Source organism: Dermochelys coriacea, chromosome 4, assembly GCF_009764565.3.
Source record: "Dermochelys coriacea isolate rDerCor1 chromosome 4, rDerCor1.pri.v4, whole genome shotgun sequence".
Taxonomy (NCBI): Eukaryota; Metazoa; Chordata; order Testudines; family Dermochelyidae; genus Dermochelys; species Dermochelys coriacea.
The window spans coordinates 29,710,697-29,737,344 of record NC_050071.1 but is presented as its reverse complement, the minus strand read 5'-3'; the positions used below and the strand labels follow the sequence as shown (position 1 = coordinate 29,737,344).

At 41.0% G+C, this 26,648-nt stretch overlaps 1 protein-coding gene across 2 annotated transcripts in view; it reads right to left on the bottom strand.

Moving 5' to 3' along the window:
• BANK1 (B cell scaffold protein with ankyrin repeats 1) overlaps positions 1 to 26,648 on the bottom strand; it is a 284,727-nt gene that overhangs the window by 43,099 nt on the left and 214,980 nt on the right. For both annotated transcript variants that reach the window (XM_038401089.2, XM_043513193.1), the window contains exons 9-11: positions 17,849 to 17,945; positions 15,488 to 15,817; positions 3,936 to 4,202 (exon numbers count right to left, since the gene is read on the bottom strand). In XM_038401089.2, coding sequence (XP_038257017.1) covers positions 3,936 to 4,202; positions 15,488 to 15,817; positions 17,849 to 17,945 — 694 coding nt within the window. The remainder of the gene's footprint in view (positions 1 to 3,935; positions 4,203 to 15,487; positions 15,818 to 17,848; positions 17,946 to 26,648) is intronic.

Below are 26,648 nucleotides of genomic sequence, written 5' to 3'. Positions count from 1 at the left end.
GCTAACGGAGCAACTGATAGCAGTTGTTCCCCACATGGCTCCCAGTTGCATTCTCCTTGCCCAGCCAGTCCCAATCCTCCCACTTCCAACTCACAGTCACAATTTCTCTCCCTCCTCCAGTCCCAGGCTCACAAGACTCCTGGTTCCAATCTACTCCTTTCCTTTCCTAAAGCTCCAGTTTTTTCCCCGTCTGCATTTGAATCAGATGAATCAGAATTCCTTCTCTTCACTAACTAGATGCCAGTCAGTCAGTCCCTACTCCACAGCATAGGGGCACTTTAGCATTTCAAAGAACTCTCTTTCAACATGGGCAAAACAACGTATTCCCCCCCCCCCCCCCATCTTCATTTTCCAAAACAGCTGAACCATTTTGGCTGAATTTTTTAAAAAATACGCAGCCTGAGGCAGACACCCAGTACAGAAAAGGTCATCTCAAATGGTTAAAGTTTTTAAAGTTTGGCCAAGTTATAAGGAACTGAAATCAGGGTCTTATAATGGAAAGTGTTGGATAACCTTAATAAGAGGTGGTGCTACCAGCCCTGCCTTTAAGAAAGGCATGACATTTGTTATGGTTTTCTTGCCATTACTGGATAAATGTAAGGTTATGTCCTTAATAAAGATAATGGGGAATTTAAATGAAACATACCACAAGAATCTTATCTTCCATGTCCTCTCTCAGAGAATACAAGATGGAAGAAAATTAGTTTTCTAATTAAGTGATGGCTTTCTAGGAAATTAGTGCAATTCTTTTACATCCAGCTAAATTCTGAGAAACCTAGAGGGAAATCGCTGAGGTTAAGGATACCAACAACCATTCGTAATAGCTCTGTAAAAGAAAAGATCCTTTTGGCGAATGTGGTGCAGATGCAGAATACTCAGTGCAGCAAAATGGCTTTTCTTTATATAGCACTTAAGACTTCTGTGGAAATCTTAGGAGACAAACACTTAAAGGCCAGCAAAATACCATACGCCAAACTACTCATAGTAAAATTAAAATGTCGGTGTATTAATAATCAAATCATAAATCCCAAACAAAACAAACTACACTTCCAGCACATTTGACACACCACTTCTTACCAATGCATCTCTCTTTTTATGTCCAGCCCCATAAGTCAGCTGGTCTCCAATGAGTCCAGCCACATTAAACCATATTTGGTTTTGTCTGTAATGAGTACAGACACCTGAGGTAACTGTTTTTTAGAGACAGAGTTTTATCCCCATCCCAGCCAAACACCTATCACATTTCTGTATACATTTTCTCTTTCATTTTCATCCCTTCAGCATAATTTAAACTCCAGTATTATATTTCAGTATCATCCTTATTTACATAAAACTGAACTGGAGAAAGGAGCTTTTCAATTGTGGAATTACTTTTTCTGTAATAGTTAGAGATGGATGAACTGATTTGGGCAAATTAAGAACCTGTCCAAAACTCAAACTGAACTTGGTATGACTTTTGTTTAATTAAAAAAATAAAATAAATCAGGATAACTTTTTAACTGATTTTTTTTCCCTTTTCCAAGTAATTCAAAACAGAAGAGGAAACACTGTTCTCACAGTATTTCTGACAGAATAAAAGCAGGAAGTACTAGACATCTCACCAGAACGCCTGCTCCCATGAGATTTCCAAAGCAATTTTTCAGAAGCAGGAATTTCAGATCACTTTGATAAAGTTCAGATACACGTCCTAATTTATGTGTAATTATTTCTACCAAAATGAGCTTCTATATCGTTGAGATTTACTCATTAGCTATCATAAAGAGAATTTGTGCACACAAAAACCTTTAAGATACTTTATTTCAAAATGCTAATTTAATGTCACAATAAGATTGCTAGGAAAGGAAATGTTGTGTGTGGTCAGGACACAGAAATGTTTAATCATAGCTACTGAAACAGCAGTTCCTAAATTCTCTTTTCTACATCTTCTTTCCCTGAGTTCAACACAGTTTACTGATGATTTGTGATAGATGAAAAAAGAATGGACAGAATTTTAAATCAGCAGTTTTGGATAACTTGCTTCCAAGAGTTTTAAAGAAGCTGGCTGAGGAACTTGCTGAACTGGTAATGTTGATTTTCAATACTCTTAGAGCACTGGGGAAATTCCAGAAGAGAGGAAGAAAGCTAATGTTGTGCCAATATTTAAAAAGGGTAAACAGGATGACCCACGTAATTATAGGCCAGTCACTCTGACATCAATCCCAGGTAATGGATCAGTTATACAGGACTTTTGATTAATAAAGAATTAAAGGAGGATAATGTAATTAATACCAATCAGCATGGGCTTCTAGAAAATAGATCCTGTCAAACTAACTTGATGTCTTTTACTGATGATTTAGAAGTTGTTAATAAAGGTAAGAGTATATACACATAGATTTCTGTAAGGAGTTTGATTTGGCATTGTACATTTAGATTAAAAATTAACCGGGCATACATTAAATGCGTTAAAAGCTGGCTAAATGATAGATCTCAAAATGTAACTCCAAATGGGGTATTATCACTGAGCGGGTTGGTTTCTAGTGGGGTCCCACAGGGCTTGATTCTTGGTGTCACATTATTGAACATTTTTATCAATTACCTGGAAGAATACATAAAATCATCACTGATAAAGTTTGCAGGCAACACAAAAATTGGGGAGTGGCAAATAATGAAGAGGACAGGTCACTGATATAGAGCTATATGGATCACTTGGTAAAGTGGGCACAAGCAGCCAATCAGCATTTTAATGGAGAAAGTTAAAGGGTAACTTGATTGTAGTCTATAAGTATCTACATTGGGAACAAATATTTGATAATGGGCTCTTCAATCTAGCAGATAAAGGTATAATATGATGCAATGGCTGGAAGTTGAAGCAAGACAAATTGACATTGGAAATAAGACATACATTTTTAACAGTAAGGCTAATTAACCATTGGATTAATTTACCAAGAGTTGCAGTGGATTCTCCATCAATGACAATTTTTAAATCAAGATTGGATTTTTTCTAAAAGATCTGCTTTAGGAGTTATTTTGGGGAAGTTCTGGCCCTGTGATAAACATGAGGTCAGACTAGAGTAATCACAATGGTTCCTTTTGACCTCAGATTCTATGAATCTATTATTCCAGAAGGAAAGCAATGAAGGATTGCACCATAAAAAAAGGTGGGAATAACCTTAGGACCACTACCATTGTCATTGCATCTTCATTGAGAATTATGTAAACCAACAAAAAATAGAGATGAAACTTAGACTACTACTCAGTGTATCAATTTGTTTACCTGTAGAAACATTTTAAAAGAATGGATTTCAAAATAATGGGATTTAAGGGAAGAACTACAGTAAAGAAAGTTCTGAAGCTGGGGTTCAGGAAAGGAAAAGGTTTTTTTTTATATTGTTATTGGGGCAATATACTGCACCCTTTATTAACTGCTTGAAGGACACAAGAATGGACCAGATCCTGAGGTGGTATAAACTGGTGTAGCTCCACTAATTTACACCAACTGAGTAATTTTTCATCTTCCATCATATTGTGTTACTATTTTAAGTGATTTTGATTAGGTTTTTTTTTTTTTTTTTATTAAAAGAAGCAGCATCCTCTTAGATGCAAAATTGAAATTAGCAACAGCTTGGATACTTTTTCAGTTTGTTTCAAAGAGAGAATAGGTTGATTTAAGTTTATTAATAAGCCAAGGACCTCAGCCTCATGTAGAAGATAATCTTTAGAAAATTAATATTCATCATTCACAACAGATAACTCTGCCTGGAGCACAACTTATCTGTCAGTAAATAGATTCATAGATACTAAGGACAGAAGGGACCATTCTGATCATCTAGTCCGATCTCACCCACCCACTCCTACAAAAAAAATCTCATCTATGTCTGAGCTATTGAAGTCCTCAAATCGTGGTTTAAAGACTTCAAGGAGCAGAGAATCTTTAAATATCTTTAAAGAAACCTTACCTTGTACTATGTAGGGAGTGTTCTCTTCTTTAGGGGAACACAAGGGACGAGGGGCAGGTGCTGGTGGCCGGTTTATAATAAAGGATCCGTGTTGCTTTCTTTTCTCCTCATCAGAGGCCAGTATCATATCATACACACTGTCATCCAACTTGGCAAAAGTATATGGATCCTCTTCATCCTCCTCAGATTTATCTTCTTCGCTACCGTATACTTCCAGATGACCAGAAGTCTTGTTTCTTTCCTTTCTATCTTCTACCCATTTCCTTGCTGCAACACAGACAAGTTGTTTTCAGTCTTCAGACTCCAAAAAGCTGCATTCTAAGGCCAAAATTTTCAAATTGGGCACCTAAATCCATATTTAGACGTCTAAAGAAAAGTGGCCTGATTTCCCACAGCTCCTATTAAAGCCCATACAGATGGCTTCTAAGGGAAGGACTGCATTCTCATTTTTTCTTCATAATTTTTGCTAAACTTTTTGATTCTGGGAGCCAAGAATGAGGACCCTAAATAAATGGTCTTATTTTAAAAAATACTGAGCACCCAGCAGCTCCCACTGAATATAAAAGGTTTCTTATCCTTAATAGTAAAACAAAATAAATGGCAGCTGTGGGGTTCTCAGCATCTCTGAAAATCAATTCACTTATGTGCCAAAATATGACCTTAGTAGTCTAACTTTACCTATCCATATTTTAAAATTTTAGCTTTTGTCTCCCACATGCCTTCTGTAGACATGAAGCCTCTTCCCAGGTGCCCCCTCCTGGCTTAGGGGCAGCACCGTATGTGGTCCCTCACCTCAGTTTCCCTCTTGGATCCCTAGAAAATCCATGCAACCATGTTCTCAAGTCCATCAATATTTATTAACAAAACATAAACACAAATGTCCCACAACACGTCACCCCAGTGCAATTAGTCCTTAAAAAAATCCAGCTTTGTTCTCACCATAAGCCAGTGTCTTTTGCCACATCTCTATCCCTCTGCCAGGACAGCCCAGCCCTTCCTTCATGGGTGCAATCCTGTTCTTCCCAGCGGGAGCTCCCACAGCCTCTCTGCTGGGAGCACCTCTCACTACCCCTGGCTTCACTCCTCACTGTTCCTCAGGGTCCAGCTCTCCAGCAAAGAGACATCAGTGGGTAAGCCCCTTCACTGCTCCCCTTTCTTTCAGCCCATTTTGGCCATTGGCTCCATCTCTCTGGCTTAGAGCCAGCAGGAATCTCCCTTTTCTGCTGCTGTTGCCTTCAGCCTTCTCCAGCACTGCCCTCTGGTCTCTGGGTTGAGACCGGTCAGCCAGCAAAACCTTCTGGCTGCTCACCTGCCTTCAGCCTTCTCCCAGGAACTACCTTCTGTCTCTGGCAGCTCTTATCTCCTGCCCTTCCAGTCTGCTCTGACTCTCCTGGTCTCTTGCTCACAAGACCTTATTCGGTATGTCTTACTCTGCAATCAGACAACTGTGGCTGGCCTGTGCCAGCTGACTTGGGTTTGGGCACTGTGTCACTGAAGTGTAGATGTTCGGGCTCAGGCTGGAGCCCAGGCTCTAGGACCCTGCAGCCTGAGCCTCTAAGTCTACATTGCAATGAAACAGCCCTGCAGCCCAACCCCCACAAGCCTGAGTTAGCTGGCATGGGACATTTTAATTGCAGTGTAGATATACCCTTATAGTCCCCTGGTGCTACCCTGCCCTCTTCATCATCCACCTGGACTGGAACAGGAGAGCCAAGCCCAGTTTCCTTTAATGGGACAACTATCCTGCTACGCCACCTGTTTTTTGAGTTTGACCAAGATGTACTGTAGTACCGTATTATAAACCATGAAAGGCAGGGCCATCCCCAAGGGGGTGCTCCCCCCAGACCCTGCCCCTCTGTGCATTCCCCCCCCCCCCAGCACCTCCTGATGCTGCAAAAGTGGCTAAACAGCTGATCCATGGCTGGTGGGAGGCGCTGATCGGCAGGGCCCACTGGGGAGCAGGAGGCCCTGGGTGGGAGGGGGAGGTTCTGGTAGGGGGGTCCTCCTCACCCTGCTCACCCGCCTGCCTTTCGCCTCATCTCCCTGTCCATTCCTCACAATTTTCTTGAAGAGCGGGACTCCCCAAAAGCACAGGGCCCGGGGCAGTTGCCCCAATTTGCCATACCCATTCGTACGCCTGGGGCTCTGATGAAAGGGGTCTTCAGATGTACTTTTACAGCTCATGACATACAGTTCCATTGTATATCATCTTTTGTAATTCATGCCAATGCCTTAAAAAAAAAAAAAAAAAAAAAAAAAAAAAAAAGGGTTTCCCGAGCCTCTGCTTCCACCTTCCATATTCCCCATATTCCATATATTGTGTTTTTTGGTTGCCCATAATTGCATTCACATTTAGCTTTCACTTTCTATTTAAAAAGCTGAGGCAGAATTAATAATATCCCAGATTTCATTTTTTAGACAGCAATATATTAGAAGCTTGTGCAGAGAAAATGATATTAAAAACAGCAGCTGGTAGACGTTTCATTTTTAAATCAGTGGTTTTAAAAATACTTGGACAGATGTCACAAACATACTTAGCACAATTTATTAATGAGGGATTCTGAGGCCACAAAATGACAAACGTTTACATTTGCCTATTACTGTCCTACCGTCCCCAAACAAACAGAAGATCCCCTAGTAGGTTTTAGTAGTGAATTGTGGTTCCCTTCATGTTGTTGTGGTCCCCTGCGTATGTCTCTTAATGCTTAAAACCTTTCTGCTGCTAATTAGAGTGAGAAACATTTTGTGTGTCTTGGGGACTACATCAGGTGAATAAATTTTAAAAGTGATACTACGTTCATGTAAACCGGCTATATAATTATCACCTACTATGTTCTCTGGAAAAGGAGTACTTGTGGCACCTTAGAGACCAAGAAGTTTATTAGAGCATAAGCTTTCGTGAGCTACAGCTCACTTCATCGGATGCATTTGGTGGAAATGTTTTTTCCCCCTCCCCCCCACCAAATGCATCCAATGAAGTGAGCTGTAGCTCACGAAAGCTTATGCTCAAATAAACTTCTTGGTCTCTAAGGTGCCACAAGTACTCCTTTTCTTTTTGCGAATACAGACTAACACGGCTGCTACTCTGAAACCTGTCATTATGTTCTCTGGGTTTCTTATATATAAAATATACTGTACAACATCTACTGTGGTGGATGTAAAGTCTGGAATATTCTATACTTAATGTGAGAAATAATCCGTTTCCATGTTTCTGTCTCAGTGGGCATTTTCATTCTCGGAACTCCAATGGGGGCACTTTTATGCCATTGAAAAAAAACCAAACCCTCTCTCTGAAAAAGGGCTGAGCACTAGAATGCTTTTTATCTATTCCTAAGCAATACCTGCAGTAAATGGCTGACTAAAAATTTGTAGCGATAACTCGTTACAGTTTCTCTTTGAAAATAAACTATCATCCTAATTTAGAGAAGATCCTCATATGTTATTTTCCTTTTCCCCTTCCCCAGAAAGCTCTAACGATGAAACCAAAGCTAATACTTCATGAAAACACAGCACAGTTTAAATGAAGGATTCGTATAGGAATTGTTTCAGAGGAACCTTACATTACCCCTAGGTTGTTAACTGTCTGTGCTCTGTATGTCCATATCTACCTATCTGTTCAGATCCATATTTATGTTTTATAGGCATGAGACAGAGATGGAAGCATTACTAATGCATGGTATAGCCACATATGAATTATGCAGGTAAATCCAAATTTATACCAAGAAATTCTTTATTCTAAGCCTACCCCTCTCATGTATGTCGCTACTGAGTACTGGGGGTACTGCAAGAGAAGTAAAGGGCATTTGGGGGTCATGGTGACAGTGCACCACTTTATGGTAAGTAGATGTGCTTATCGTTTGTAATCTTTACTTTTTAATATATGCATATAAACTTGTAGCATCCTGCATGAAACCAGCTTTTTTCTTTCACGTTAGAGGACTGGAGGAAATCCCACGGGAACAAAAAAAGAACAAAAACAAAACCCCCACATCCTGGAGAATAGAAAGCTATAAAACGTGTAGCCATTCAGATACCAGAAATTGTGCAGGAAGTAAAGATCTAGGAAATAGGTAATCTGTAAAACCAGAGGATTAGGAGGTGAGAGAGGCAACCTAGCCAGTGGAAAGGAGCTAGACCAAACTCAAAATGGCTGACAACATTATTGCACAATAGCCAGGGTTTATTTATTCATACTGAACAAAATCCTGAAGTCCTTGTTCAGAAAAAATACAGAACAGATACTTACCCTATGGTAACTGTGGATCTTCCAGACCAGTGGGTTCAACTTTTTTTCATTTACGGACCCCTAAAATATTTTGAATGGAGATACAGGTCCCTTTGGAAATCTTAGGCATAGTCTGTGGATCCCCAGGGGTCCATGAACCACAGTTTGAAAACCACCATTCTAGAAGGTGACTGTGGATCCCACTCTAGGCGCACACATGACCCATGTGCATAAGATTGGATTCTTTTTGCTAGCAGTATCCATCAGGGTTGTGCATGCACCCTGTATCTCCTCATGCTCTCGTGTGATGGCATAAAGAGTGGGGAGACCAGGACCCTCCATTTTTTTTTCCCAGTATGAAGCTCATGTTTGTTGAAGAGTCTTAAAGTGGGAACTGAGGGAAGGTCATGGGTTCCACACTGACTAAAACAACTAGAAGAACCACAGTTCCTGTAGGGTAACTGTTCTTCTTCAGGTGGCCTGGGCATATTTCCACTTGAGGCTCCAGGCATCTGCACCATGAGCTTCCAGAGACTTCTGGACAGCAGTGTCCTCTGGGCCCGCTTGTCCTTCCATTCCCCAATCCTTAAGGGTTTGAGGGCATAAAAGGGGAAATGCAGTTCTTTTCTAAACACAGATGGTGCAGCAAGTTTGGACCACAGCATCTTCTATGCTTTCCTCGACAGTTTTTGTTTTTTCTTTTTCTGCCCTTTTGAGGCAAAATGTGTTTATAGTTATGTCATAGGGCAAACCCAACTGGAGAACCCTCCAGCAGCAGGCCATGGCACAACAAGGGAACATGCCTCAGTTTCCCTCCTTCACTGGTTCTCAGAAATAGTCCCAACAATCTTATCAAGTATAAATATAGCTCTCACAGTGTTAATTTATTACAGGGGTCCCATGCACATAAATCATAACAAAATAAGTCCCCAGCTCATCAATAAACAGCCCTAGTGTGTCTCACCACATCTCTCACCACACCTTGTCCCCAGCCTTCAGCCCACTTCAGCCTTCTCTGGGCATAACTCTCTAGCTCAGGAAAGTCAGCAGGGGTGTGTGTCTCTCTCTCCTTCCTTCCTTCCTTCTGGGCAATTCCCCACTCTTTCCAGAGAAGGTCTACAGAGCTTTCTGCTCTCTGCAGAGTTTTCCCAAGGCAACTTCCTGCTGCTCATTCAGGGCCCAGGTGTTCTCTTTTAAGCCTAAGTGGGGGTCTGCTGAGCAGTAACAGCTGCACTGGCAACTGCCCTCCAGTTAGTTTGTTGGTTTGTCTTTTAAAAGAAAAGAAGAGCTGCCCTTCTGGTACAGACTTGGTCTGAAGCCACTCGAGTCACCTCACACACTCCTACTGTTGTGGGTGGCTTCCTCAGGCCCAATTGACTAAGTTGGCACTGAATGAAGTCCAGCATCTGCTTTTAAGAATATCTTACAGGAGTGAATTTGGCTGCCTCCCCATCCCTGCTCACAGGGGAGGCACCTCAGGTTGGCCACTGTTAAAGTCCCTGGCCTAGGAGACCTAACTATATGCCTAAAGTGGCTCTCTGGCCATTGGATCCAGTTTCCAAAAGCTCTGGATCCGCAAACTGGATCTGGACCTGGAGGCCAACCATGGATCTGGTGCTGCAAAACACGGATCTGGATTTTGCAGCAAAACAAGAATTTGAGGCTGCAAAACTCAGATCCAGATCTGGCAGCCATACATGGATCCAGGAGCCGCAAAACCTGGATTCTGATCCAGCAGCCAATCATGGATCTGGGAGCCACAAAACCCTGAGTGGACCCACAACAGGGCATAGATCTGTAGCTACCCCCCCATCCCCCAAACTGCATATAGATCTCTGGCTTGTATTATTTTGTTCTGCAAATGGTATAAATACAAGTTAAATTCTTTCCCAATGGGGATAATGTTCTTGTTTAGGGTTCTGAGCCAAAGGCTAAGATGCCTGGTCTTTCCATCTTCTGCAGACAGCTAGAATGCCTGTATATCCTTGCACCTCATTTACATTCAAGAAGGCAAGGATCAAATTTTGCATATTCAGAGAACTTTGTCACTATTTATATTGGGCCAAAACGTATCTATAGGTTTCCGAAAGCCTTGGGAAGAGGGTGCTGTCACAAGAGGAATCACTCTGTCATGGTCCAAAGATTGTCAGTGTGTCATAACATGGACAATATCCTGTAAAATCTGAACAAACCTTATGGGATTAAGATAAAGTTTATTGAATTAAGATAAACCTTACTGAGTTAGGGTTAATATCTTTGGGATGCATTGTATTAAAATGCAATTGTGTATGTATTATTCTGGCATTGTAAGTACCTTCTCTCGTAGGGAGGTGGGATGCTACTGTACTTCCTCTGTTATCAACCCTTTGAAACCACTCCCCTGGACAGAGATGCATATACTAATTCAGACTGGATTCTCCAGGGACCAATAGACAAAGAAAGGATTTTTGGGTGAATAGCCTGGTTTTATACTGTCTCAGGACCTGCTTCCTGATCCAGCAAACAGACAGGTCCATGGAGGGCCCCAATCCTTAGCGTAGAGTTGGAAGGACTGGATCACGGAGGTCACAGAGGACATTGTGCTTGTTCTGAGCTGAAGCTGTGATAAACTGGTGACCACAAGGAATCCTGGGAGGAAGGGGAGGGTCTGAAGGACTGGTCCTGCCAAAATCCATGGTTAGGAGTAGGGTTAACTCTGGTAAGCCTATTAGCATACATGTAGGTTCTTTTATTGTTTTCTCTGCAATGCTTTTTACCTTAAGAATAAAGTAGACTTATATAGGAAGTGCTGTGTGGCAATTACACCTGTTAACCATCTTTAAAGAGAAAGTCAGCAGGTGCCCTCGGGCAACCTGTCAATGCTGGGAAATGCACTGTGAAGGCAGGGAACTGTGCAGACTGGAAACAGTCCAATCAGAAGGGAGAGAGATGGGGGTCTCCACCCAGAAAGGCAACAGATGTGGAGCTGGAAGCGGGTGCTGGCGGGTGCCCTTGCTGCACAACTGACAGGAGAAAGGCCATGTCCACCGCATGCCCTCAAGCTTTCTTCATCACACCAGGCTGCATGACAGATACTGCAGCTACATATGTTGTTTTTAGCAAAAAAAAAAAAAAATTCCTTCAATTAAAACTTATCTTGGGGGAGTGATAAGATTGATCTATTCACTCTTGACCTGGTGTTCAGAGCTGATGCTTGTTCTGGCCATTCTGCAGTCCTTGTTTACCTAGAACTCCTCAGCCCACTTTCCTGGGGGTTGTGCCGCTTGCTAACTCCCACAAGTGGGAATATGCAGAGACCACTCAACAACGAAATGAAGGTTACTTACCTGTAACTGGAGTTCTACAAGAGGAGTCTCTGCATGTTCACACTCCCTGCCCATCTTCCCTGCTTCTTTGGAGTCTCAGGGCAAGAATTCCCAAATTAGTGGAAGGAGCTATGGGGTGGTTGGGGCCACTCTCCACTTTTACACCATTAGAACCCTCCAGGATCAGAGAAAAAGGGAGAACTGTGGGGCCCCAATGGATACTCCTGTTCAGAAGGTTCCAGAAGTTTGTGATGTAGGCACCTTGATCCCACAAATGGGAATATGCAGAAGCTCCCTCAAAGAAGTAAGCTTCATTTCTTTCTTCTTTGAGCATGTGTCTGTGTGAATCCCACTATATGTGATTGGAAAGCAGTATCTTCTTCTGGATAGTGGGTACCCTGGCACTGGAACTAAGAGTGCTGGGGGTGCTGCCGTACTCCCAGGCTTGAAGTGCTTTCCATTATATCCTGGGGTTTACAGTTTGGTTCAGTGGCTCTCAGCACCCCCACTATACAAATTGTTCCAGCGCCCCTAAGTGAGTATGAAGTGTATGATCTGTGCTAATCAAATAAAATGAAATAAAAAATGAAGTACTGCTTTTCAGAACTTGGCATCTGCCCTGGCTGCATGTCAAGTGCATAATGTTTAAAGAAGGTCATTGCGTTTGTCCATGTAGCTTACAGATCTGTGAGACTGACACATTTCTGAGAAATGCCGACTTGCTCGCTTGAGCTCTGGTGAAGTGAGTCTTGACATTCACATATGCGGCTCACCAATCAGCTAGTAACAAGTGGAAATGCATCGTATAATCCACTTGGAGAGTCCCCGTGGAGAGATCACCTCGCCTTTAATACACAAAGAAACAAACAGTGAGAGCGTTGCAAGGGCTCACTCCCCTTTAGGTATTAGAATAGAGCTCTGGAAATGTCCAGAGTGAGAATGGCAAATCCTCTTATGGCTTGCATTTCATGAGGAATTCCCTAAATTTGAAGACCGGATGCCCTCCTCACTAATGCCACAATGGCTGTGGGAATGCAGGGACATATTTGCCACCAATTGTCCATCTTTTCCAATGTCTTTAAGCTCCTCTCAAGCCTTGCGAGGGAGCTTGTTGATAAATAGCATTGCTCTGTCCCATGTAAGAAACTCATTTGTCTAGGAGAGTCTGGCAATTAGCAACCACTCACTGATGTGATATAGAGATAGCAGATCCAATCATGTGGGATTTTATGCATATTCTTGGTCAAAAGCAATTTTTCTTGGATGACTGAGACCACTAGAGATTGGGATTAGGATAAGAATAAAAATACTTGAACCTGGAAAGTGGCACCTGGTATCTTTTCTTGATATGTTTTGTTGTTAGTGATGCAGTGGCTAGCAGTTGCCATGGAGTTCAAGCTGGATCTAGCAATGCCACATTTATGGGGAAGGTGAAGATAGGAAAATGAATAGCTTGTGAGATTTTTCAGATATGACTGAAGTCTGGATCTCCAGTGTGTCTGTGATCCATAGCAGGAGCTCTTGAAATGCTTTGAAATCATTCAGCATTGGTATCCATGCTGAGGTGACCACCTTGCAGGTGATGATGAGGAAAGGTCTTTGAGGGGCAATGCCAGATGCTGATGGATTTGTGCCTACACGTTCCGCTCGTCCTGGTACTCTGGGGTCTGCAGCCTTGCCAGTTAGGCTGCCAGAGAGGCAGATCTTCTGTTACTTGATGGAGGAGAGTGGCTCCTTCAGGCTTGTGAAGGAGGACCGTTTAGCCCAAGAAGGGCCAGACTGGTATCCCGTATCAATAGAGGTGGTTGGAAGGTTGCTGACAGGACCAATACCAGTCCTGATGCAGTGGCTGAGTTCTGAAGAACTCTTATGGTTTTTCAGACTCTTACAGTTCAGTGACCCTAAGGGGGATACTGATGAGGTGTGCTCCAGGGATGAGGAGTATGTGTCTTCCATAAGTAGTGCCAGTGGGTATAGTGCCGCCACTGGGTAGGGGTGCATGTGCTTCTGTCAGTACCAGTAGACATCTCAGGGGGGATGACCATTCTGCAGTCCACAACTGTTCCCCCATAATACCAAGGTTGGAGTTGGCAGTGGGGTCCAGAACCAAGGAATTCTGCTGAACTGTAGTTTGCTCCTTTTCACTCATATTCAGTGCTGGGAGAGTTTGAGGATTTATCCCTGATGCTTTCCTGTGTGTCTACATGAGAGGACACTGAGCTCTTCCTCAAGCTCCTGCCTCAGTGTTCTAGGTGGCCTCTTTCAGTGACCTGGTCTGATGTCTGAGGTTTTGCTGTCCATGGCCTCAACAGTTCTGGTCAGTGTTAATGTAGCCAGTGCTGTGGTCAGTATTGGTGATGGTTCCTCACATGGTGCTGACTTCTCTGCTGAAGCCTTAGGTATCAGCTGTCTCCTTGATGGAGTACAAGAGGGTGAAGTTTTGGCTACTAGGGGAGTTTGAGCCCAGATCTTCTGACTCCAATGCCACTCTCATGGATTACCGTAAAAGAGGGAGTTTGAGTTTTGCATCTCACGATTTTTCGGTTCAAGCAGCAAAAGAAAGGCAAACTAGAATGTGGAACTTACCCTGGCAGAAAAGGCACCTGCTGTACCCATCTTTAAGTGGAATTAGTGCATCACTGGTTGGGCACTGCTGGAAGCCTACAGGTTTTGAACCCACCAAGTTAAGGTCCTTTTACAGGGGAATCATGTGTGTGTGTGTGTGTGTGTGTGTGTGTGTGTGTGTGTGTGTGTGTGTGTGTGTGTGTGTGTTCATTCATTCATACAGGAGGGGTTAGATTGAAGAATTTATATCCAGCCAAGAATTATTCAGTCCAAGATGTTGTAAGAGACTGAAGGCTGTTCTGAAGTGTTTCAGAAGTTTAGATGAAGATATAATAGAGTTGTCAGCAGATAAGACACCATTAGGTTCTGTCTCATTGCCATAGATGGTCAGAGGAAAATGAGAGATTGTCATGGGCATCCCACTCTTTCTGTCCTCGTATGGGAGCGTGAGGAGGCATAGGATTCATGCACAGCCCCAGTGGACACTGCTAGCAAAAAGAATAGGTGTGCATGCTCCCCAGGCATGCAAGAGCAGACAGTGGGATCTACACTGACTCGTACTCAAAGAAGAACCAGAGATTATGGTCAGAGTTCTCAGATTTTCATCATCTATTAAAGACAAACATTTGTGCAGCAAATTCAGAATGGACATATCTGGATACTTACAGAAAGTGTCTGCAAAGGACAAGTTGATTTTTGTTATTAGCTCAACATCTACATTTGGCATTTAAGGATTTGCTCTTTCCCATTTCTTTTTCCAATAGGAAAACTATCATGACCCTTCTAGAACTGCCACCACAACATTTTTTTTTGCCTTTCCATAGGGGGAATGCAAACTACAAAATTTAATTTTAGATTTTTGTTCCATGAGCCTGGTTTTAAAAAATCCACGTGACAGCCCTGTCACCGTGTTATGGTCATGATGTCAGCCCTTCATCACAAACAGGAATACCAAGATCACTGTCCAATCTATAATTCAACAGATGGCTACATTTCTACCACAATACTGGCTAGAACTTATACTTAATACAATATTGGGTTACTTTTCCCTATTAGAATGTATAAAGTAAATTCTATTAATTTTACCTGCGGCATTGCAACCTTCACAAACAAGCACCAGTTTAAATGCAACTTAACTAACATCTTAATTCAGTATTGTGTCTAAAACCTTCCTTATAATTCTATGCACCATGTATTATTTTATGGATCTCTGAGATGCGTAGGAGGAAGAAAACTCAGCCTGGAACCAGTGCTCCACAGTCTACCATCACTACTCTATCTGTAGTACTGAGTGACTTATGCCTTGACTCAGCAACGCAATTAAGCACTTGTTTGTTTTGCCGAATCAGGGCTTTACTAACTAGCCAACCACCATTAGCCACGTCCATACAGAATCTCTACAGCGGCATTTAACAAGTATTACACATATGATAAATTCTTTTTTGGTAAGACTATACCTTGTGAAAAGTAGTGAATATAATCTTGTTTTATAGTGGTAGATGGATCTCGAGGAGGTAGGGGTGGCTTGTCCAGGAAAAAGGAGTCTCTTCCACCCACTTCAGGATCGTCATCAGGTATACTGGCATATAAATTGTCATTGTCGTCATCTAAGCTGTATGACTTTTCCTCTAAATTATTTTCTTCATCTTTCTTTTCTTCCACTCCATTAATTTCTTCAGCTTCCTCTTCCTTTTCATCCTCCTTGTCCTCTTCCTTCTTGCCTGATTCTTCCCAGGCTTTCTGTCTGACTCCACACTGGTCTCCTGTGCTCTGTGTGTCTGTTAATGCTAAAGAATGCATTGTTTAATTTAAAATTTGTCAACTGGAAGCATTTTGTGTTTCACCGATTTCCATAAAAGTACCACCACTGCTAATAAAACTTTTATGAACTAATACAGTGGAATGCTGTTAAATGTATAACTTCAGTGAATGGCTTTTAAAATATTTACCATATGAACAGTGGAAGCCTTCATTATATCTTGCTACCTCAGAACACAACATATTCAACAACATTAGGGTTTTTCCAGAGTTATTGGTGGAATGGTTAGGCAACATGCAGTATCCTTTCCCCACAATCTGTATTGCCTGATTTTCAAAGCAGCACAGCACACATGAGTTAGTAAAATATGCTAGAACTCATGCAGCTGTATCACTTATTTTTAATAACTGTAGCTTGGCTACTTATCATTTAACATTCTTTAAAATGAAATAAATATTTCCCCTGGGATATGTGGTTTGTAGTAAGCTTTATGGCCTTAGTGGCCTTTCGACAAAAAATAAGAATACATAACAGTACATTTTCAGCACTATGTACAGCATAAGGATTTAGCTAAAACAACAACTGGAAACCATGCAACTTATTCCCTCCATACACTTTTAAAATTGTGTCCATTTCTGGACATAAACATTATGAAGACCCTCCATTATTTCCAATATTAGAAGCATTTAACTTACACATGTTTCTATTCTTATGCCAACCCTCTCAATTTTAACCCACAATTTATATGTTAATATTTTAAGCAAGCTGTTTCACTTGGGGTGCATTTGAGATAGAAGTTTTCCAATAAATTCTCTCTCTTTTCCATTCCTGGTATTTTCTAAAAAAAATTCTAGAACCCCCCTCAAAATACCTGACTACTTTGTACTGCCTCATGCCTGACAGAAAGATGAGTGCTTCTAAATATAATAGACAAATCCATCCATCACCATTTTTTCTCTTCGTAAAAAAGGCCAAATTATGGTCCCCTGAGTCAGCGGAACGTGGGTGGGTGGGGAAAACATCTGTAGCATGTGAGAAGCGTGAAAGGAAGCATTACGTCTCTACAAGACAGAATGCCCCCAGAGGCACCAAGGGAAGTAGAAGAAGCAGCAGCTTTTGTTGCACCTTATTAAAGGATCCTTAGTTGTGAAGGATCTGTTATGAAGATTTGTCCCTAGTGCTGAGTACTTCAGATCATTTCCTAATTAGACCATCATTTTTGTATCCACATCCAGAACAGGGTAATATTTGTGTGTCCACCTAGAGCAGTAAGCACTAACAGTGCTATCCAGACTTCTAGCCTTTCAAGTCAAATTATGGATGCCCATTGTCTAGGTGTGTTGGAGGAAGAGGCTCACGATTTAGCCTGTAAGGAGCAGCAATCTAATACAGAAAGTGAGACAACTGGGAAGATATCAAGTATCCAGTCAAATACGAATAGAATATGGGCTGGCCTTTCTTACACAGTTATCATGGATCTGTGGCATAAGTGTCATTGCTAAATGCAAAAAACCTGCAGCTCTTCCCTAACTGACTTAGGTTCCCTTGCAAATCTCAGCCAACATTACTGAAACATTAAGGGCCAGGTCAATGTTTGTACAGATGTAAGAAGAGGAAGCTGAAAAGAGCCTCCCAATTGTGCTTCTATGCAGGATCTAATGACAAATGTAGGCACTGCCCTCCTCTAGCTCAAGGGCTGCTCTCTGATAGAGCACGGGGCGGGGGGGGGGGAGAGAAATGGGTCTGCCACTCTCCACATCAGCCCGTGGATCTGGGTGGCCACCAAGGGGAAAGCATATTGCACCTCTTGAAAGAGTGTAGCAAAAAGGTACGTTCCCCTATGGACCAGTGTTTAAAGGCATGACTGAGCCCTTAGGTCACACAGCTAAACACTAAAAAGTCATGAAATCCACAAGTTAAGGTTGAGCATTTAACCATAACTTTGTCCTCTTGTGTGTGTATACACTCCCCTATAGTCTCTAGATATCACCATTTCTCAGTTAATACAACACAGTATCAAGGACAAGGTACCTGAAACCTTTCAGACAATATGACTTACGAGAGGTAATGTGAGGGCCTGAGCTCAGCATGGCCACATAAATTCCATCTTCCTCCTCCTCCTCCTGATCATGGTCTTCATTATTGGTTGTATTAATCTGGAAAGAAGATCAAGTAGAGCACATCTTTTGGTGATATTATCCATAAGCACATCAGTGTAGTGTGAAAGAAAAGAGCTTTTGCCCTGGGAAAAAAAACCAGTCAAATCCTTTTCTTTCAGTTCTGGGTAAAATGTCCTCATTTCATATTTTGCAGAGGTTCATTTGCCCTCAGTACTAATGCCTACTGATAAATTCCTTAAAATCCTTCTAAGGCGAAAACAGAGACAGGATAGTAGCAGTGATATATGAATCTAACTCTGTTTACTCTGTACGTGTATTTGTGTGTGTGTGAGAATCAGTTTCCAATTGAGAAGTATGCATGGTGGGTGGGTGGATGGAGGGTGTGGACAGTAACAGATGAAAAGAGGGTCTCTGTGGCACTGTGGAGTAGACCAGAATGGTCAGGGTGCAACAATCTTTGGAGGGCTAATTGAAAAGAGTAGACCACTGAGTGCATGCTGCATGTGCACAGGAGACTAGAGGACCAGTCACACAACTGCAGGTATGTTAGCTGGGTCTGCCTTACTATCAAAGCAGAGCTAGGTGCTTATTCTATCCTGCTTCTGAAAAAAACATTAAAGCTCTCGCTTTTACAGCGTCCAAATTAACCTCAGTTGGAGGAGTTTCAGGCCCAGTGTTTGTAGTAACAATGTCCATAGTCTTTTCACCATATTTATATAAGCAAGAGGATATATTAACTTCTGCCAATCTCTGATCAGACAAAGAGTAGGATTACAGTCAGTTTTGGTGGTCCTCCACAGAAGAAACCTGTATTCCTTCAAGGCCTGATTTTCAGTAAGATGTGTATGGAAATATATGTCTCCGTTGCACATACACAAATGTCTGATTAACATGCACACACTGCTGTGTAGGCATCCATGTAGCAGTCATTAGTGCACAAAGCAGGACTCTTTAGAGGTATGTAGAGTCTCGCATCTTAAGGAGCATCACAGTAGCTTGAACTCCCTGGGACCTGTATTACTAGCATGTGCCTAAAGGGCACAACAGAGTCCTCAGTAGTCATTGATTAGAGACTTGAATGCTGAAAAGGAATATTAATCCTCTGCATTTGATTTCTGCCTACACAACAAAATCCCTACCAACTTGAAAGCAGGAATTTAACAGTGTGCTCCATAAATCCTGCAGTTTGCAAGTAATCACTGCCAGCAGATATGCAATCAGCAGAGTCTTTGACTGAAGAGCTTGCCTTCTGCTCCTGGGTCACTCTGCTTAACTTCCCTAGAATTATGGGGGGTTCAGAGTGAAGGCATGGGGTGAACTTCACCCAGTGAGCAGATCAAGAGGCACCAATCTGGGCCATCATTTATCACTGCTGACAGATCTTTGTAAAGTATAGGGGAAAATGGAAAATAAATATGAGAAATTTTGGGTTTCTCTGGGGGAACCAAGAGAGCATCTTTTCCTGCTGCAGCTGTGTATGGCAATCTCAAGAAAGTCAGATCCAGTGCCCCATGCTCCCTACCCCCTCCAAACAGTAAACACAATGTAAGGAATATGTCCAGGTTGTCTGTCCCCATGAACAAAGCACTGGCCCTGTATTCTATGTCCATCTAACGTGTTTAGCAGTTTAAGAGTCTTATGCTCTGGCAGAACTTCCCCATTGTTCAATTGGTTCCCCCTAGTTTGGGGACATAGGACATCACCGCACTGATGTCTGACAAAACATGTATACGGAAGCCCTAAAATGAGACTTTTCCAGAATACAAAGTAGCTATAATCTGGGTTAATATGCACAATTTGTGCAATAAACTACAAACAGGGGGCTCTGACAAGTTCCATGGCCTACTGACGCTGTGATAAGAAACGTGAAGCCATGACTTAGAGACATGACTCCTGAGGAACTGTGCAATGTGGGCCTAGAAAGGAGTGGAGTTTTAAAAACACTGAGTTCCCCTTCTGTGATGTTGGAGGCCTGCAAAAGGGAAACACTTCCCAGTTGTTTACCTTTAGCCTTGCAACCAGTAAGCACCTATGGATACATATTTAATAGAGAATGCCCAGAGGGAAGGCAGGGAGTGGAGCTCTTGGAGTAGCTTTGCTAATTGCCTCTGGAAGATGGAGGGAGCAACCATTAACTCCTGGTACTTATTCATTATGGATCAATTTTTGATGAAGGAAATCCCACGAATCGCAGAAAGCCTAAATGGGAGATGTGATTAATGTAGACTTTTCTATATTTTCAAGAAACCCAAATTCCCTTCAAAGAGGACTGTGGCCATTATATAAGTCTTAGGAGCTCTTCTGACTGATGCAATTAAATTATTGTTTAAGTAAATACATCTTTTCACTTCTCTGGATTTTAGGGGGTGAGTAGCTGATCTAACTCCTTGACATAGTGCTGCTTTTCAGGAAAAGTTTACAAGTTTCCTGTTTTTGGGAGACATGGGAAAGCTGAGCAAATTGAGAAAAGTTTTACTTAGATCTGTTTTTCCTAGAAAAATTCCCTTTGTAAACCTTGGGTGAAGTCATAGTTCCATTACAGTCAATGGCAAAACTCCCATTGACTTCAATGGGGCCAGGATTTCACTCCATGACTTTAAAGTCTTTGAGGCTGTCCTGATGAAACGGCTTGGCATTTAAGGGCTTTAGGTTCAAAACTGGATAGAATCCTCCATTGGGGAATACAAATGAGAGACATTCAGCCCATTTGAGGGTTTCTGCTTGGCATTACTTTTAAGGTAGAAAGCTCTATGGTCTCTCTTATCTCCTTTTATGTCAGAGAGGTATAGCTCTGTAGACTTATTAGTGAAGGAGGGACCCTTTACCCTGGAATGGAGTTGAAATACAATTTTAGCCCTTCTGGCACACACTGTAGGACTTTTTGTGGGTCTTTACCCTTTCCTCCATTTCAACCCAAAATTTTGTTTTGTTGGCAACGAGTTTTGCAATTAGAGGGAAGAACTTCTGCTAGTGTCAACAGAGGGGCTGCCTCAAGAGGTCTGTGAAGATTTGAAACCCTTAGCTTGTAAATTAATAGGCAAGGTCTGCTTACCTGAGTCTGCACCCTATAGTAGTTGGATACCTTAGCTCAAGATGCAGCAGGCAGCTTAGAAATGAAAGGCCTCTAAGACATTGGATACTACCATGTAATTTCCTTCTTTTGTAAACCCTTGGCTTGCAGGGTTGGTTAGCCCAGCCATGGACTTGGAAATGTTGCCTTTTATTTTTTATCTTCTCAGTCCAACTTTCCCTAGGTTTGAATCGTTCAGGGTAGAGAACTTTTAAACCTCCATGTGACCTCTGCCACCTGTCATTTCGGGGACCACTAATCTAGCAGTGGGCCTAGTCTGCCTCAGGACTGAGATCTGGGCACGTTTGGCAAAGAAGAGAAGTCTCCCCATCTGCTGAGTTTCAGAGGGCAAATGTTACTGAAACAACATTAGATGTGGTCTAAAACAAAGAAAAGGTAGATAGTATGCCTTATTCTTCTCTAACTTATCCCAGTGTAACTCAGTGGCATTCTCTCCTGGTTTATACTAGAGAGAAGAATGAAGTCCATTTGGAGTCTCAGAAGTAGGAAACATAGTTCTATTTTCACCATTGCTCCCTTAATGAAGAATCAGGCCTATTTCCTCACAATTTGATTTTGCTTTCACTCCTGCCAAGGTTAAATGCCCCCTTTTAACATTATATGGTCGGGTATGGCTTTCTTTTAGTTATCCACTCTAACTGGCTAACTAAGCTTTATGTAGAGGTAGTCACACAAAAAATTAAAAATCACACTGAAAATTGAAATGTCAAAGCTGTTTCTATTTTGCAGGGTTTGAAACTGATTTTTTCATTTTTTCTAAATTTTTAATTTTTGTAGCAAAATTGTTATCAGGACCACTATCAAACAATTTACAGCCATTTTGATGAGTTTCAATACTGTCTTCAATAAAGATTTCAATTTAAAACACAGTAAAATTAATGAAAAATGAAATAAAAAAATGAACTTTTTTTTTTTTGCAAACTTTTTCATTTTTAAGAAAAGGTCATTTTCCCATAAAACAACAACAAAAACACTTTGGTCAAAAAATTCTGACCATCTCAATGGTTGAGAAAGCCTCTTCTGGCTAGATCCTGTACAGATGTGGAGTGTTCCACATCTATGCACAGGCAAACAGCGATAAACTGAACAAAAGAAGCACAAGGGAATCAGATCCTGCATTAATGAAAGCACAACTGGCTGCCACCACACTACACCTGCCTTGCAGCCTGTGAGGGCAGCCCATAACAAAGCACCTCATTTACATATTGATGATCATGCCTAAGGCCTCTTCACATCACAAAACCTCACTTTTTTTTTTTTTTAAATTCTGTATAGAAACCAAGGAGAGGCACTGGAGCGCAACAAGTCTGTACTCCCTTTTGTGCACTGCACAACGACTTTGAAGAATCAAACCTTTCAAGTTTAAGTTAGGCCTTGGACAATGCATAGTTTGATTGAACACACAGGGTTAATTCAATTGTTTATCTGTTGGGCTTGGTACTACCCATTATCCCGTTCCTTGATTAATCATTATAAAAATGGCATATACAAACAAGGTTGAAAATTCAATTATTTTTCAGTCTCTCCATAGAGTAATTAAACTTCTTCTGATGGTAGCTTCCAGAATCCCACATGCTTCTGGCTCAGTTTATTGTACTTGATCAAACTGGCATTGCTTAAAAAAAAAATGTAACATTCAATGGACTTTCAAATCTCAGCTCTTCTTTCTACATATAATTATGGAATTCTTCATGCTACATAATAGCCTCCAAATTTCCCTGAAATGTGGCAATTATGAAAATGCACCATGGAACGAATCCTGAAGTCATCATTAGACCTAGGCAAAATATTTTGAAACTTTTTTTGCTGAAAAAATGCAGAGTTGGGTCGACTGAAGCATTTCTCAAACTCATGTTGACTTTGGTGAATTGTTTCAGTCAAAATGAAAAGAAGAAAAAAAAAAGGGAAATATTGAAATGAGTGCTATTCAAAAATTTTGTAAAAATGGAATTGGATACTGGGAATACAACAGGCACCCCCACTGCTTCCTCCTTCTCAGTTTTGTGCATCGATCCTTTCATTTCCTTTACTTTTATAACATTAAATATGCCTCAAAATAGAAGTCAATCTGGAGTCAAACAAAAACACCTTCCTTGATCTGAAACAAATCTTCTCCAACTTTTTTAATTATTCAAAAATTCAGAAAAATGGAGTTCAGGTCAAACCGAAAACAATTTTTTTTCCATAACAGGCAGCAAACCAAAACATCGGTTATTTGCCCATCTCTAGTTGTCATTCAGTTTTTACACAATTCTTATGTAAAATTCTCATTGACTCTTTCAGTGAGAGGTTTACTTTAGTAAGGAGTGAATAAAAACTGAGTTATAACATAAGAAATTGACTCCATAATATGATATTAAGCTAACTTTAGCAATATACTGGAAGCTTTAAGATATGCTACATATGGAATAATATGGAACCATTTATTCATGCTGTGGGCTTTCAAAAAAATCACATTGTCAGGGAAGAATTAATAAAAATAAATGTAATATTAGCTACCAATAAATCTCACAAAAAGTAAATCATCTTGTTTTTTTGTGGGCATGAGGAGCAGTCATAAATATAAAGGGAAGGGTAATCACCTTTGTGTATACAGTCTATAAAATCCCTCCTGGCCAGAGGCAAAATCCTTTCACCTGTAAAGGGTTAAGAAGCTAAGGTAACCTCGCTGGCACCTGACCCAAAATGACCAATGAGGGGATAAGATACTTTCAAATCTGAAGGGGGGGAAAAGGCTTTTGTCTGTCTGTGTGATACCTTTGCCTGGAACAGATCAAGGATGCAAGCTCTCCAACTCCTGTAAAGTTATTAAGTAACCTAGCTAGAACATGCGTTAGGTTTTCTTTGTTTTGGCTTGTAAATTCGCTGTGCTGGAGGGAAATGTAGATTCCTGTTTGTGTGTCTTTTTGTAACTTAAGGTTTTGCCTACAGGGATTCTCTATGTTTTGAATCTGACTGCCTGTTAGATCATCTTCCATTCTAATCTTACAGAGTGTTTCTTTTATCTTTGTTTTGTTCTTCTAATAAAGTTCTGTTTAAGAATCTGATTAAGTTTTTAGGGATCTAAAAGATCCAAGCTGGTTTGAGCTCATCTTGTTTATTCTCAAGCCTCCCCAGGAAAGGGGGTGTAGGGCTTAGGGGGATATTTTGGGGGAAGACATCTCCAAGTGGTCTCTTCCTGGATTCTTTGTTAAATCGCTTGGTGGTGGCAGCGTACCAGGTTTTTAACCTAAGCTGGTTCCCAAGACAAGAAAGAAATCTGTGCCTTGGGGAAGTTTTAACCTAAGCTGGTAAGAATAAGCTTAGGGGGTCTTTCATGCGGGTCCCCACATCTGTACCCTATAGTTCAGAGTGGGGAAGGAACCTTGACAGGAGCCCACAAAGGAAGAGGTCATAATGACAGTCTGCTTGTAATAAGTTTATATTTGAAGTCAATACACTCTGCTTGGGTGCCGAATAAGATCTTGTTTGAATTACAAGGGTGGATTCTAGAAACTGTTGTGAATGAAAACTGTGGCTGTGACCCACCTCCACACACAATTTTATGGTGTTGAAATCCAGAGCTGAATTTGGGTACAAATTGTGCAAATGACCCTTATCTTTACAGTGGGTCAAACCAAAACACCAGATGCACACCTTGAAACTCAAACCTTGAAGTGGCTCTGAACTTCACATCTTGATCATATGTCTTAACAACAAAACATATTTAAGTGAAATCAGGCATTGGTTTATGATCAGACATTCAGGGGCAGAGTCTGTTTTCACATCAACATAAACCAACAGTAACTCCAGTAAAGTCAGTGAACTTATCCCACTGTAAAACTTATACAAGTAGGAGCAAAATCAGAGATGCAATCTTTGTGAATATGCTGATAGTCAGAATATCCTTATGGGCTTTTCTACAACTGCACATATTTTACATAATGAGACTGACTTTCTTCTCTTATACATTGGTATATATCTGGTGTAATTCCATGGAAGTCAATGGGCTGGATCCTCAGAAGGTGTAAACTGTCTTAGCGCCACCACAGTCAATGGAGCTATCCTGATTTACACCAGTTGAGAATCTGGCCTGTTACACTGCTGTAAATATGACATAAATGAGAGGAGAATCAAGCTACAAGAAGTTCAGGTAATTGGGAAGAGCATGAAGATACTTGCTCATAAGTATAAAAGACTGGAATTTGGGATGAGCAAGCAGATTTTGAAATGAAGGACTGTACAGAATAATGATGGACCAGCTACATTAAAGTTTGGATATCCTTTGGGAAATTGACACGTTTGTATCTTTTAGTCTGAAAATGTGTTATTTTAGTATTTTTGGCACATGCAAAAACCAAACAGCATGTAACAATTTAGTTCTATTCAGTATTTTACTGCAATATAGTACTATAGGCTTCTCATGAATATACATTCTCTGTAATAATCCGATGGTATGACGAGTGTCTTTTTCTACTGACTAGCCTAACATTTATCATTCTTGTTTATATTAATTTCTCGTATAGTATACATTTCAAAAGTTAACAGAATAAGAAGATTGTAAAGTTTTGGGAAAAAAGCGCATGCAAACTGCCCATAAACAAAAAAACGCACTCTTCTTTTCAGTAATTCACATACATGGTTCTGCTTGAAGTGCAATTAAATATAAAACCTTGAATGGAATCCAAATATTATATGATTTTAACTCTTTTGCAAGCCTGTTTCCAAGCTGCCAATTTAGAGTTGGCTCAGGAGGTGGAAAGGTTTTTGTTCTACATTACTGGTAGGCCATGTTTTCCTTGTCCCCAAGCCAGAGATACTTTGAACATGTATACTACAGTATCAAATAAAAGAAGTCAAGCATGGTAATGAAGCACTAGGATTGTCACTGTGTCACAGTTGTTGGACATTTCATTTGTTTAATGGCAAAGAAGCAGCTGGCTTCTGTAATCTCATCCAAGCTGTAAACAGAGGACCCAGTACTCAAAACCAGCAATTTCGCATTAAGATTACCCTACATTATTATTAGAAAGTAAGCATTATCTGCTAGAACAAACAGACAGCACTTCTTGTTCATATTGTCTCTAACTACTTTTCTCACAAAAATATGGGGTCAAATTCTGCCTTCATTTACACCCATACCACCCTAGCTGATCCATATAAATAGGCTGAGATTAAAAGAAATGTTTTCCATAAAAACAGGGACTTTGATTAAGCAGTAGAGATGAAAATCCAGTTAAACCCACAGCTTTCCATTTGAAATAAAGTAACAGTCTTGCAGGCTGAATTCAGAATTCACATATTTTCCCTTCTATGTTTACAATTACAGTACAGTCCTAGATGCAACAAACACACTGCATCTAAACTGAAAAGAAGATAAGCTTGAAGCTATCATCATCCTTGGGTCCTCATGTCAACACAGAACAATACGGATAAGGTTAAGGAGCAGCATGGAAGAACCTCAGGTGTGAAAGGCAACGGATAAAGTATTTTAAACACATCTTTCCCATTCAGACCAGGGATAGTCTGGTCTATTTGACTAGTATTATTCCAATAACTTACTCCTTTCCCCTCCAAAGTCACTTATCATTTCCACGGGATGAAAACAACCAAAACAGAAAAAAAAAAGAGACAGTATGCAACATAAGCACATACAGTGAGAGTGCTTA